Below are 15,839 nucleotides of genomic sequence, written 5' to 3' on the forward strand. Positions count from 1 at the left end.
GAACATACACATACAACCCAAGAACCAAAAACTCAACACACTAGAACAATATGAAATATACAAACACACTAAAACACACCCTAATCAAATCCTCAACACACAGATCAATTTCAGTACACACACACTATTTGATTCCACTTTTCAACACCTTTCAACAATCAAACGCACCCACATAACAGGCAGAGAAGTTCGAGATGACGCCGAGATCTAGTAGGCTCTGACGATGGTGTGTGAAGCACCGAAACAGCTGTAAGCCGCATAGACTTACATAATTAACACGAGTATGTCCACTAGTTAATTAATTAATTATTTTCTAAAACTTAAAGAGTTGCAATTTCAGTACACTTCAACATGACTACCATTTGTAGCACGCCAGATGTCAAGCCTGTTTTCCACCTCTCTCCAGGTAATCCTCATCATATAAATAGTGACATTTTGATTCGCAAGGCGGATTCTGAACTTTAAATCATCGAGGTCAGCCACTGTGTTCTGTATACTTGATCTTTGACGAGAAACTATCAGCACTCGTTGTATTATAGAAGATTATACACTAGTTACATTAATTACTATTATATAATTGCAAAAGTTCTATTAAAATCCGAAAAAAAAACAAGTTTAGGTGGTTAATTCATAATTTATTTATGGTGTTCATGTCGTCTCAAAATTAATGTTAACTGTACAGAGAACTTGTGTCTAAGCAAAATAAAGAGCTGCCTAGGGCCCCAACCTCGGAAGGGTCAGAAAAAAATAATACTGGTAATTTTTGGTATATTAAAACAACTTCCATATCTACTTATACTAATAATAAATCTATAGCCGAAATTTTTCTGATAATTTTCGATTTTACAAAAATAATTGGTCCTAACATATATAATTAACCACCCTGAAACCGAAAATCGCTTTTTTGAAAATTTTGTTTGTATGTCTGTCTGTCTGGATGTTTGTTACATTTTCACGCGATAATGGCTGAACCGATTTATACGAAAATTGGAATATAAATTAAGTTAGTTGTAACTTAGAATTTAGGCTATATGGCATTCAAAATATTTTATTTAAAAGGGGGGTTATAAGGGGGCTTGAATTAAACAAATCGAAAAATCTCCCTTATTATTAATTTTCATGAAAAATATAAACATAACAAGCGCTTCTTTACAAATAATTTCCGATAAGTTTTATTCTATGCACAATTTTGATAGGACTGATATTTAATGAGATAAATGAGTTTTAAAATTAAAATAACAACGCCATCTAAGGCGGTGTAATGAAATAAGAAACAAATGATTTTGTCTATAAGGGGCCTTGGACAACAACAATCGAAAGCTATGAAACATAACCTACAGAGAATGTTTCTGTGTTTGTATGAAGTAATATCGGAAGCTAAATTAACCGATTTGTATAATTAATTATTAATTCACTATTGGAAAGTGTAGTTTCTCTAGATGGACATAATGCTATAATGTTATTACAGTAACTTCTGAGTGAATCGAGAACAGGTAAGATTAAAATAGCTTCTTATGCACAGAAAACTTGATAGGCTATTCTGTACATTCGTTTCCTGTATTTCCTAAAATACTTTTTATAACCAAATGAGTGGTCTCTGGGTCAAAATGATCGCACTTTAATTTTTTTAATAGAATTTAAATTAAGTAACATAATAAACGATTTATCCCTCTATCAAACACGAATGTTCTCTGGATGAAATGTCCTATTTTAATTATGTAATTACTTTATATTTATTTCTAACGGGTGCAGCGGAGCGCACGGGTACGGGTAGTATATATATATAGGGAATGCAATGGTAGACCTACACATTGAGGGCACGAAAAATAATGTCATTTTTTCAGAATGGAATAGAAAATGATTGACCAAAGTTAATTTTTTGACAATTCAAGTGGCAACACTGTGTTTGTGTGCTTTGTTTTTGTGTGTTTCAAATCGCACCTGGCTTTATTCTATAACATTTTATAGTGTATAGAGTCTTGAGATTTTATAGAATAATCTCTTAGGATAGAATTCCGGAAATGACCAGTGAATGGTAGTGAAGTTGTTTTTTTTTTTTGCTAAATTACCAAAAACGCAGTCCCACTCTTTTATCTGCCTAGGGACCCTGGGTTCATATGTCAGGGCCTATAACTGTCTAGGTTGTTGTGCGCTTAAGTTTAACAGAAATAGCAACACTGAAAATTATTTTTAATTTCCAACTCTTAAGATAAATAAGAAAATTAACTAACTTTCTTATGGCTTTTAAGGAACCCGCAGGTTCATTGCTGGTCTCACATAAGCCCGCCATCGGCCCCTATTTTTGTGCAAGATTAATCCAGTCCCTATCATCATATCTTACATCTCTCAAATCCATTTTAATATTATCTTCCCATCTACGTCTCGCCTTCCCAAAGGTCTTTTTCCCTCCGGCCTCCCAACTAACACTCTATATGCATTTCTGGATTCGCCCATACGTGCTACATGCCCTGCCCATCTCAAACTTTTGGATTTTAATGTTCCTAATTATGTCAGATGCAGTTCTGCGTTGTGTAACTTTCTCCATTCTCCTGTAGCTTCATCCCTCTTAGCCCCAAATATTTTTCTAAGAACCTTATTCTCAGACACTCTTAATCTCTGTTCCTCTCTCAAAGTGAGAGTCCAAGTTTCACAAACATACAGGACAACCGGTAATATAACTGTTATACAGCGTGTATCTAAATTGGTGTCAAATATTTCGGGGACGTGTTCCTAATATCAAAACAATTAAAAAAGTTAATAAAAACATGGGTCTGAAAACCATTCGTTAGGGAGTTATTAAAGGATTTGTCCCTTCATTAACCGCTGATTGTTTGATGTTTTTTTTGTATTTTGTAGAGCAAAGAAATCAGAAGAAAAATGTATTCTGTGAGTGAACAGAACGAAATGATTTGCATCATTTAATTGATGATCTGCTTCTGGACGTCATCCAACGAATGTGTTTTAACACGATGCTGCTCCAGCACATTTCAGTCTGATAGTTCGTAATTTTTTTAATGATCGGTTTCCCCAAAGATGTATTGGTCGAAAGGGATTCATTGTATGTCCTGCTCGATCGCCTGATTTGAATCCAATGGATTTCTTCGTCTGGGGACATTAAAGTCCCTGGTTTATGCGACTCCTGTACTTCATGTTGATATTCTGAGAGCGTATCCAAACTGGATTTGACGAAATACGAAACACTCCAGGAATTTTCAACAGAGTACGCCAGAGCATGTAACGCAGGTTTAGGGGACACATCGAAGCAGGAGGAAGCCACTCCAAGCAATTTTTGCAACATTAAATTTTGTCTTGTAACTCTGAAATAAATTATTTTGAGACCAATGTTAATATGAACTTTTTGTAATGTTTTGGTGTTAGGAACATGTCCCCGAAATATTTGACATGAATTTAGATACACCCCGTATAAAATATGGAGAGTAGCTGCGAATATATTGAATAAGCAGTCGTAGACAGCCGATAAGGGGTGGTTCTCCAGCTTGGGGTTGGGTGAAGAGCTAACAACCCATCACCGTAAAAAAACAGCTTGTTACGAAACCACAAAATAAGTCTCGGAATGGGACTGATTCTCTGGCACGATCACGGTAAAGACTACATGCACATATTTTTTTCTAATTTCAGATAATTGCATTTCGACTTTACAATGGCGACTTCAACGTACAGTCCACTGAATGTGACCAGCCCAACTGTGTTTTCCATCTATCCAATATGTGAACAACTACAACAGAACACGATGTTGGGTCCCCGTCGTCAGTTGCTGATTTTACATTTCTTAACGATGCTACAACAGGGAATGAATTCAACAACCGACTTCCACAGCATTTTTCAACAACTAGCAGACAATTCGAATGAAATCCAGGGCAGTGGTGATGTAGATTCGTTCAAGAACTTGATTGAAGTGCTGATGGCTATTCAGGAAGTGGAATCTTCTTACATCTCAAAACTGGCGGCACTAGGACCCGAGATAGCTGAGAAAGAGAACGGGACATATGTTCGAGAAGTGCTCACCGACTGCAGTACCGCTGTGTCTGCATTGGCGCTGAATCTGTCCATCGCAAACCAGCAGATAAAAGTGCTGGAAACGAAGCTTAAGCAATACGAAGAACCCAGCCTACAAAACAAGACAGTAAGTTCTTAGTTTTATTATCTCTCTGTTATATTTGAAAATCTCGCGGAAAATAGTACATTATGCAACGAGCCTATAATGATAGTAATTAAGACGCGAGTATGTTTGTTTAAGAAACGAGCGCATGGTCGAGCATAAATATATTTGCATAATTTATTTTCTTTGCATCGAACCTTTAATCCTATGATAGATAGGCCTACTGGTGTAGACGCAAGAATTTAACAATTTTTTTAAGAATTAGTACAATCGGTTGGAATTTACAGATTTTATTAATAAAGTACTTTCCCTAAAATCCACACCAATATTCAATACTCTCAATTACAATATAGCCCAACTACTGTACAATATATTTTCAACTTCCTATGACATACGAAACATGAGTTCCCAGAATTTAATGACATTTCTACAATATATAGAATTGTCACTAACAAACTTATGTTTCTCTGGATGGGACCATGAAACGTTTGATAGAAATGGGTGCAGACACATGAATTTAACACTTTTTTCAGGAATTAGAAGAATTTGTAGTTATTTGTAATTTTTATTCATGTTTACATATTTGAAAATCTCTCGAAATATTAATTTTCATAATTCCTTTTCTTGGCATCGCATGGACCTGATTGGGGCAGATGCAAGGCTTTGGAAGTGGTGTCACTTATCAAAGAAGCTGCACTATCGTCCAATGAATCTACTAGTTCTATAATAAGCGGCAAGTAGGAGAAACAGACAGAGAAATTTACCTGAAAATTCCGCAAACTGATGCATTAAGACGCATTATACAAACAAAAAGGCTTAAACTACTGCCTTCAAACACTAGAACTTCCTTGGTACTTATTGCTTGGGACAAATGTTTTCACGGTAAAAATTTTCCGGGACAAACAGTCTGTACCGAATTTGTCACAGTACAAATTGTTCTTGGTACGAAATACATGGTGCGAAAAGTACTGGTACGAATTGTCGCATAATCAAAATAAGAAAATTAAAACAATTTCAAAACCGATCCCTTTTTTTAGTAGTCATATAAGTCCAATTATGTGTTTTGATTTTCATAAAATTATTATAATTTTTTTTTCAGGAAAATTCGGCCGCTATTCTACAACAATTGTTGAGGATCTCCAGTGCTGAAGAAAAGAACCGGTATCTCGTCCAGACTGTACAAACTGATAATCCAGAAGCTGTGCAAGTTCTTCTTGACTCCAATACAAATCCTAATGTCATGGACAGTTCCGGACTACACCCTCTAGATTACGCAGCGATAAAAGGAAATTTAGAAATAGTCAAGTTATTGGCCAAATACAAGGCTAACCTTACGTCTTGGACCAGTCCTTACGGCGAATCGCCAATTTACTATGCAGCGGGAAACGGTCATCTGGATGTAGTGATCTGGCTATTAAATGAAGGCGTGCCGATAGAAATCAGAGATAAAGCTGGTGTCACCCCATTGTTAAACGCTGCTACATGGGGGCGGTATAACACTTTCTATGGCCTTGTCGAAAGAGGAGCAGATATAAATGCTGTTGATAAGGCAGACGTCTCAGCATTGCATTACGCAGCTTTTGGTGGAAACCTTGATATTGTCAAATATCTGGGGGATCATGGAGTAGATTTGAATGTTGCCAACGTACGTGGTGAGACAGCCCTCCATTACGCGGCGAAATATGGCCGTGTTAATATTTTAAACTGGCTAATCGACAATGGAGTCCCAGTAGACATCAGAGACAAGAATGAAATCACGCCCTTATTAGCCGCTGCAGCAGGAGGACAGTTTAACACTTTCACAGAACTCGTGAAAAGAGGCGCCGATATCGATTCTGTGGACAATAAAGGAATTACGGCACTTGATTATTCAGCCATGGGTGGAAATTTGGATGTAGTAAAATTCTTGGCTGCACGTGGAGTAAATCTAACAGCGGCAACGACAAATGTGACTGCAGAAAATGCTCTGTATTATGCAGCAGGCGCTGGTCAAGTGAATGTTGTTGATTGGTTGCTAAGTAACGGAGTGCCAATAGATATCAGAGACAACGCAGGCGTTACTCCTTTGTTGAACGCTGCAACGCATGGAAAATACAACACATTCATATACCTTATAAATAAAGGAGCTGACATCAATGCTGTGGACAAGGCAAATGTCTCGGCAATGCATTACGCAGCCTTTGGTGGGAACCTGGATATTATCAACTATCTGGCGACTCATGGAATAAGTTTAATCGTTCGAAACGTGTTTGGAGATACTCCCCTTCACTACGCCGCAGGATATGGTCGCTTGGATGTTGTGAACTGGTTCCTGGATAATGGAGTACCCGTGGACATAAGAAATGACCAAGGACTTACACCGCTGATAAGTGCTGCTGGTGCCGGACAACTGGAGATAGTGAAAACACTTCTGCACAGAGGAGCCAGGGACAATTCTCAAAAATCTGCGTATGATGAAGCATTAAAGGCAAAACACAATGACGTTGCAAACTATCTTAGAGAAAAGTACCGTTTCGCTTTTTAGGAAACTCTTCAAAAAATATACAGAAGATATAGAAACTGCAATACGTAATCATTCATCCCAAGAAACTCTATTCAACAGATTCAACGAATACGGCCTTATTATGCTGCTGCACCAGATGCATAGCTGCTAGGAGTACGGAACTATTTCTATCATCACTAACATAACCTGGTTGAGTAGAAGAGAAGGCTTCAAGGCCTTAACTCTGCCAGGTAAAAATATATTATTATTATTATTATTATTATTATTATTATTATTATTATTATTATTATTAACAGCACAAATATATTATTACTTTTCAATTGTTTACCAAGAAATGTTCTTCACTTTCTTGGACTATGTAGCTAACATCGCTACACATGACACAATGTTTTTAATTGTTCCATCTCGTGTAATATTTTATGTACGAAAAAATATATAGTGGTTTTTCTAGGTTGCATTTGAAAGTCTGTATTTCTGGCACCCAGGGCCGGGTCTTTTGGTGAACATTTTTCATATTTTTTTTTTTTATGAAAAAGAGTAAAATAACGTACTTATGGTTAGAAGTGTGACAGCGATTTGGCAAGTATTTCGTGGTTGTTTTTTTCACCATGTAATGTCTTACACAATCTTAATTAGAGTAATCTTATACACGGCTTTGTATTTGCAACAATTATTGTGGCGGAATAAAATGAACAATAATAATAATAATAATAATAATAATAATAATAATAATAAATGTATAATGTTCCTTTTAAATCAGTCTTATTGTTACATAACTCAGTTTTGTACAAAAACCAAGTCACCAATGGTGCTATAGAGGAGACCATTAAAGCGAATAATACAGATTGTTTCATACAAAACTAATAAATTTATTTTATTTCAACAAGAATGATGCTAACCACAATTTTATTTGTTATACCTAAAATGTAGAGTATCTTAGGCAGATTAAAACTTCTATAGAAAATGCTGAAAATGACCTCCCTCCTGCTGACGGTACAGATCAACTCGTCAATGGAATTGACAACAGAGAACGAACGACCAGTAACACGGAACGACGTGTTGAGTTGTGCCTTGAGCAGGAGGAGGGACATTTTTAGAATTTTCTACAGAGGTTAGTAATCTCCCAAAAAATAATCTATATTTGAGGTATCCTATAAAAATTGTTATAAGCGTCATTCTTGTTGAAAGAAATAAAGAGAGAAATGTGTTAGTTATTTTATGAATCACTCTGTATAATTCACAAATAAATTTTTCTTCCTATTCTTCTGAACCTAACATCTTCGAAACTAATATAATGTGTGTCTTAATAATAATAATAATAATAATAATAATAATAATAATAATAATAATAATCATAATAATGATAATGATAATAGGCTATTAATAATAATACTAATAATAATTTTTTTCCGTTTTTATTGTAGAAATGAATTTTTTAAGGAACATTTAATTTTGGCAAAAACTCATGGCAAATTTACTCTCATAAATCAGTCACATTTATGACAAGACCTACATAATAGCCTACTTCTTGTTGCATGTATCTATCACATTTCATGTTTATCACTAATAAAAAACTCCGCGCCCTGCTGATATCCAAGTGTTTTCCTAGAATGCCATTTACAGCTGGCTACTTGTCTCAATTTTATTTTTTAACTATACCTACTTTTGTAATTGCTTTTGTATTAGGCCTATGCTGACTAGAATGACTTAATATCTTGGATATTCATCCACTTATAAGAATGCAGTACTTAACCTAGTAGTTTTCAATGTTTCCCTACTGCCGAGCCGAAAATATTTTTAAGACAGATCGGGATATCTTTTGAACTTATGGAAGTTAAATATTGTTTTTGAGAAAAAATACTTAAGAGTTTTTGTTCTCTTTGCATAGAGTAAAATAAGTTTTATGAGAGTATAGTAAATGTGTTTTTATAGTGGTAATAACTAATAAAGAATAATAATTTATGGTACAAGAGAATACAATGGATTTTATTAATGAATGGAATGTTTAGCCTGCGTATAGTAGGGGAGACTGTTGTACCTTTAAACACTTTTCATATTTTATTTTTTTTATTTTGAGAAATGAAATTTTCAAAATGAAAAAATGCTTGAAATAATTATTGAAGATTCCTTTACAACTTCCTGTATGTATTTTCCTGTTTTACAGATCTATTAAGGATGGAAAAAATAAAATGACGGGATATGTAATGTGTTCAAAGGTACAACAGGATCATGTACCTTGGAACATACACTCTTGTAAGTTGGAACACATAGAATATAGGAGGGAATATAGCTGTCAAAACTGACAATCATATTTAAAATGTATACGGTATGCAATCATAAACCAGAGCAGGCTTCTCTGATTGAGATTTTATTTCCTGGAGAAGCAATGACTGCTTCAACAGCTTTCCTCAAGGCATCCGAATCAATTGGGGACCTCTTTAATTCCAGACTTACTTCGTGACATGACCTTAAAATAAAAGAAAAACAAAAACCGATAGTATCGTGTAATTTGGAACATGTTCCATGGTACAAGATGTTTTGTGTTCAAAGGTACAAGAGGGTGCACGTTTAAACAAATATGGCTCCGAAAACTAAGAGAGTCAAATAAATCATGGAAATTAAAATATGTTATTACTCACCAGATGATAGGGAACACACCGTACTTGAAAGATATTAACAAATGCAATCTGGTTTTGTGTTAGAAAACATATATCAATTAACGAAATGTATACTTTTGGTACTAAAAAAAACTTCTTTTGTCTACGGAACTCACACTTTGTAATAAATCAAACTGAAACTACGACCAGAGCTACTTAGCGGCTTTCTCTACAATCTACTTCATTTTGAGTCCTCTAGGTAGCCGCAAAAATTAAAAAACAAAAAATGTTCAAAGGTACACTATGCTAAAGGTTCAACAGTCTCCCCTAGCCTATGCGAAGATAATAATTTCCACGGGGGAATAAATAAAATCGATTTATTCTCGCGTTCCATACATTATTTTATGCATTACTGGTATCTAAACCAGATCTATTCCTAGTAATATGTTGGTTGTGAAGAGTGATAAGTAATAAATATTTCAATGAATTGTTGGTAATCTGTTGATTGTCAAAGAAAAAGTAAATAAAAAGAACAACAGTGAATTATAGACAATTTTAAGCTAGTTTATAATGGGGATTGCAAGAAGTAATGAGTGCATTCCATAACCTCTTCTGCTCAAATCCCATCCTCACCTTCCCGTGGTGCAAGCTGGGAACCGAGCGGTATAACTGTTTCATCAAAATTGGATGAAATGCCATTTCAGTATGCTGACCTTTCGTGGCATGCATAAGCGTCTTCTAAGTGGTGAAGAGGGGATATGGTCGGTGGAGTTGTATGATAATCTCCCCGTCTAGGCCATATGGACCCACTTATCAACGGCCGGGGTTGCGTGTAGGTGTTATAACCTCCGTAACACAAAAAATATGGTACCTACATTAAAACTGTTATAATTTTGCTCCACCAGTCTCCTATATTGGAGAGAAGAGATTTAATGGCTTTATTGTCAAGAGCTCAGCATTAGTTAACAACAACACTACAAAGTTATACTTGATTGCATGAGTCACGCGGGTTACCTAATTTTGACGCACTGTTCTGCAGTTTGTTCCCAAACAAAATATCAACAACGTGAGTTGGTTCCCCATGTTCAAATATCAACAACGTGAGTTGGTTCCCCATGTTCAAATATCAACAACGTGAGTTGGTTCCCCATGTTCAAATATCAACAACGTGAGTTGGTTCCCCATGTTCAAATATCAACAACGAGAGTTGATTCCCCATGTTCAAATATCAACAACGTGAGTTGGTTCCCCATGTTCAAATATCAACAACGTGAGTTGGTTCCCCATGTTCAAATATCAACAACGTGAGTTGGTTCCCCATGTTAAAATATCAACAACGTGAGTTGGTTCCCCATGTTCAAATATCAACAACGTGAGTTGATTCCCCATGTTCAAATATCAACAACGTGAGTTGGTTCCCCATGTTCAAATATCAACAACGTGAGTTGGTTCCCCATGTTCAAATATCAACAACGTGAGTTGGTTCCCCATGTTCAAATATCAACAACGTGAGTTGGTTCCCCATGTTCAAATATCAACAACGTGAGTTGGTTCCCCATGTTCAAATATCAACAACGTGAGTTGGTTCCCCATGTTCAAATATCAACAACGTGAGTTGGTTCCCCATGTTCAAATATCAACAACGTGAGTTGGTTCCCCATGTTCAAATATCAACAACGTGAGTTGGTTCCCCATGTTCAAATATCAACAACGTGAGTTGGTTCCCCATGTTCAAATATCAACAACGTGAGTTGGTTCCCCATGTTCAAATATCAACAACGTGAGTTGGTTCCCCATGTTCAAATATCAACAACGTGAGTTGGTTCCCCATGTTCAAATATCAACAACATGAGTTGGTTCCCCATGTTCAAATATCAACAACGTGAGTTGGTTCCCCATGTTCAAATATCAACAACGTGAGTTGGTTCCCCATGTTCAAATATCAACAACGTGAGTTGGTTCCCCATGTTCAAATATCAACAACGTGAGTTGGTTCCCCATGTTCAAATATCAACAACGTGAGTTGGTTCCCCATGTTCAAATATCAACAACGTGAGTTGGTTCCCCATGTTCAAATATCCAAGGCTGTGATTTTGTAGCAGGCTGTGTGGGACATGGATGTTAATCGATCATGTAGCAGAGTAGTTGTTATCGCCTAACGCCACCTATAATCGATAATTACCCGTGCGGAATTTAAAAGTGAGGAATCTGAAATTGGTCAGCTTCTAAAAACTATATTTGGACTGCCTTTATTGGCTCCTCAAGAAGTTGAAGATTGTTTTGTTAATGACTTAATGGCTGTCAAACCTATAGACGATGGATTGGACCAGTTCTTTGATTACCTCCTCCATACTTATATTACACCAACAAGTGAGCATCCACCTCCAATATGGGCTGAGTTTATTTCTTCCTTAGAGCGAACAACCAACTGTTGTGAATCTTTTCACTTACTTACTTACTTACAAATGGCTTTTAAGGAACCCGAAGGTTCATTGCCGCCCTCACATAAGCCCGCCAGCGGTCCCTATCCTGTGCAAGATTAATCCAGTCTCTATCATCATACCCCACCTCCCTCAAATCCATTTTAATATTATCCTCCCATCTACGTCTCGGCCTCCCTAAAGGTCTTTTTCCCTCCGGTCTCCCAACTAACACCTATTCCGAGGCTTATTATAGGGATACGTAACAAGCTGTTTTTTACGGTGATGGGTTGTTAGCCCTTCGCCCAACCCCCAAGCTGGAGGACCACTCCTTATCGGCTGTCCACGACTGCTGATTCAATATATTCGCAGCTACCCTCCATATCTGGAGGCCGTCTCCTCTATCCGCAACCTGAGGACGCGCCATGCCTTCACAGTAAACTTAATGCGCACTTTTGTGCTCCACACCCAAATATATTTGCACTTGCAGATGCTCTGAAGGAGGTTCAGTGCGATACTTACATTAAGCTTAGGAGTAAAAGTAAATATAGGCCTAAGATAATGCAACAAAAGGAAACTTTTGTGAAAGATTGGATGGAAAAGCTTTCTGATGGCAGTGTAAGTAGATAATAATAATAATAATAATAATAATAATAATAATAATAATAATAATAATAATAATGATATGCATTCCTGCGACACGTTTGTTTCAAATTTTTACCAGTACAGAAATAAAATTGTGAAGTTATTCGACGCAGCGTGTCCGCCAAGCAGAAAACATTTTAACCTACCTACTACTGTAGACAGTAGTTGACAGTCATAAGTCAGTATAAAATGGGAAGGGAAATGTTTTCTGTCTTGATCTATCGCGGGAACCAATTGCAGTACACAGGAGAAATCAACCTGGAACCAACTCGAGTATAGCTCTGGGACGAACTGGGAACTAATTCACAGATTTGGGAACCAATTCCAGTACAGCCTTTTGACGAATGCAGTAACTAACTTATGTAACATTATAAAAGTGTTTCGTAAGATATTTTTGTATGGCAGCATTATAAAATAATATAATAAAATTTTATCAAATTTGTAATGATGGGTATGCTAGTTTGATATCACGGTCTATAAATAATGAGTTGCTATGGCAGAAAATATTATGTCACGGAAAAATCAAAATCTTATGGATAGTACTTATTGAGTAAAACGGTGTTAACATTTGAAAAAATACTTTTTTCTGAGAAAAGTATTCATGTGGGACCAATATGGAATTAGAATTTTTTGTTGTATTATATCCAAGAAATAAGTTGTTAAAATCTACAAAGTAATATTATTTCGACCTCTATGGATAAGTGCAAGAATCTGTCCCGGATTCTGGCTTCGTTAAGCCATGCTAAAGCAAATACTATTTCAAACATAATAAACTATTAGAACTGTTACGAAACATGTTACTATAAAAAGAAACATCGTTCAATATGTTTTATTTATTTATCTTTCTTGTGAAATTCTGAAGACATTCCTTGAGGAATTTCTTAAAAGAAAAAATACATTAATTCATTATTTTTCCGTGCTAAGCTAGCAGCAATACAACACGCTATTCGTTTGTCCTGCGTTTGTAGAGATAGGCATGGCCGTGACCGTGAAATAAATGATAGCCGACAGTGCTGCCGTTGTGATGTAGTGGCACTATCCACTGAGTGCGACGAGTATGAATGAATTTTATCGCAGATATTTTAAACCTTCTCGATGAGATGACATAAATTTCCTGCTAAACTTAAGAAGACTTAGTGAACTCACTGATGTATCAGGAAACGTTCTCTTGTCACAGCTCACGGAACTGAGCAAAAAATTGGACGTCACTTCCCATCTGCGTCATGCATAAGATGTTTACACTTGCTACACCTTACTGTGTCATTTACTCATTTTATGAGCGTCCGGCACAGCCTTTGATTTGCTTGCTCTTTTGTTTCGTCCTGTCATCGTTGTCGATTGTTGGATGTTTTAGTAAATACTAGTGTACGAAGAAAACATGTGAATATCGATACGCCATGATGCTACTAAAAACATATACAATTTGTGGTTACAAATTATATCAACCTATTTTATTTTAGAATTGGTCTCAACATGAAACAACAGAAAAATGTAAAATGGCTGGACTGTAAGAGAAACCGTTTAGTGACAAAACTTGTATGAATAAGTTCTTCTGATTCTGTAAGTAATTACCCATTTTATGTAATTAATTAGAGTGTTTAAATTTAATATATTATTTAAACATTTATTTAGGCCGTTTCAAAATTCAAATCCATATCACACTAGTGACTATGGGCAGGAGGACAATTTAAAACTTTCAAAGAGCTTATGAGAAAAGGCGCTGATATCGATTCTGTGGACAATAAAGGAATTTATTCAGCTACTGGTGGAAATTTGGATGTGTCAAAATTCTTGGCTGGACGTGAGACATTTCTAACAGCGATCACAAGCAAGGAAATGCTCTATATTATTCAGCAGGAGCAGGTCATGTGAATGTCGTTGATTGGTTGCTAATTAAAGTAGTGCCAGTAGATATCAGAGACAACTCGGATGTTACTCCTTTGTTAAACGCTGCGTCGCATGGTAAATTGGACACATTCATGCACTTTGTAAATAAAGAAGCAGACATCAATGCTGTGGACAAGGCAAATGTCTCGGCATTGCATTACGCAGCTATTAGCGGAAACCTGCAAACTAGTAGAGGATCCAATCACTGTTGTCATCTAGCAGATATCGCATATAGCCTACTTTCAGCACAAGAAGGGGTTGATCTTGTTAAGAGGATAGGCCTATACCTACTAATTTTTCTCAAAAACTTGCTTTCTAAATGCAAAAACTATTTGTGAGTTTCCTTATTCATGTGTTCGGAACAGAGGAAAATATTTTAAGGGAAAATAATATGAATTATGAAAATTAGAGCAATATTAATTAATACTTACTTACTTACTGGCTTTTAAGGAACCCGGAGGTTCATTGCCGCCCTCACATAAGCCCGCCATTGGTCCCCATCCTGAGCAAGATTAATCCATTCTCTATCATCATATCCCACCTCTCTCAAATCCATTTTAATATTATCTTCCCATCTACGTCTCGGCCTCCCTAAAGGTCTTTTTCCCTCCGGCCTCCCAACTAACACTCTATATGCATTTCTGGATTCGCCCATACGTGCTACATGCCCTGCCCATCTCAAACGTCTGGATTTAATGTTCCTAATTATGTCAGGTGAACAATACAATGCGTGCAGTTCTGTCTTGTGTAACTTTCTCCATTCTTCTGTAACTTCATCCCTCTTAGCCCCAAATATTTTTCTAAGCCCCTTATTCTCAAACACCCTTAACCTATGTTCCTCTCTCAAAGTGAGAGTCCAAGTTTCACAACCATAAAGAACAACCGGTAATATAACTGTTTTATAAATTCTAACTTGCAGATTTTTTGACAGCAGACTGGATGATAAAAGCTTCTCAACCGAATAATAACAGGCATTTCCCATATTTATTCTGTGTTTAATTTCCTCTCAAGTATAATTTATATTTGTTACTGTTGCTCCAAGATATTTGAACTTCTCCACCTCTTCAAAAGATAAAGTTCCAACTTTTATATTTCCATTTCGTACAATATTCCCGTCACGAGTAACATTCCAAGTACCAAATCTCAAAACCTTATTCTTTTGCTGTGGTCGTGTTAGAGAATCAGTCCCATTCCGAGGCTTATATGAAGGATTCGTAACAAGCTTTTTTTTACGGTGATGGGTTGTTAGCCTTCGCCCAACCCCCAAGCTGGAGGACTACCCCTCATCGACTGTCCGCGACTGCTTATTCAATATATTCACAGCTACCCTCCATATCTCGATCCGCAACCTAAGGACGCGCCATGCCGTGGTGATAGGGACCCACAATATTAATTAACAACAAAAAATTAATAATTTAAAAATTAATTGAGATATCAGAATGAAAATTTGTATGATGCATTCCTACGCGTCCTATAATGTGTGATAAATACTTCAATTTCGTAGGACTGAAAATATAATAACCTGCCAATTACAGTGATCCATCGCTTTAAAACGATCCAGAAGGGAAAATTTCCTGAAATTCACGAATCGGAACGATTCCGGTCCATTTCGAGCCCTGATGATAAATCAACTTTCGTTGAATATACACTGAAGAATGAGTCACAAT

General features: G+C 36.4%; 2 protein-coding genes across 2 annotated transcripts in view; both read left to right on the forward strand.

Annotated features, from left to right (window-relative positions):
* The window catches only part of LOC138695219 (putative ankyrin repeat protein RF_0381), a 29,560-nt gene extending 22,916 nt beyond the window's left edge, over positions 1-6,644 (forward strand). Inside the window, exons 2-3 of the mRNA XM_069819679.1 lie at positions 3,640-4,144; positions 5,220-6,644. Of these exons, the coding sequence (XP_069675780.1) occupies positions 3,662-4,144; positions 5,220-6,644 (1,908 nt within the window). The 5' untranslated portion in view covers positions 3,640-3,661. The remainder of the gene's footprint in view (positions 1-3,639; positions 4,145-5,219) is intronic.
* Positions 6,645-12,878: 6,234 nt separating this feature from the next.
* LOC138695065 (putative ankyrin repeat protein RF_0381) overlaps positions 12,879-15,839 on the forward strand; it is a 49,717-nt gene continuing 46,756 nt past the window's right edge. Inside the window, exon 1 of the mRNA XM_069819424.1 lies at positions 12,879-13,845. The gene's annotated coding sequence lies outside the window, so the exon portion shown is untranslated. The remainder of the gene's footprint in view (positions 13,846-15,839) is intronic.

This window comes from Periplaneta americana, chromosome 2, assembly GCF_040183065.1.
Source record: "Periplaneta americana isolate PAMFEO1 chromosome 2, P.americana_PAMFEO1_priV1, whole genome shotgun sequence".
Taxonomy (NCBI): domain Eukaryota; kingdom Metazoa; phylum Arthropoda; class Insecta; order Blattodea; family Blattidae; genus Periplaneta; species Periplaneta americana.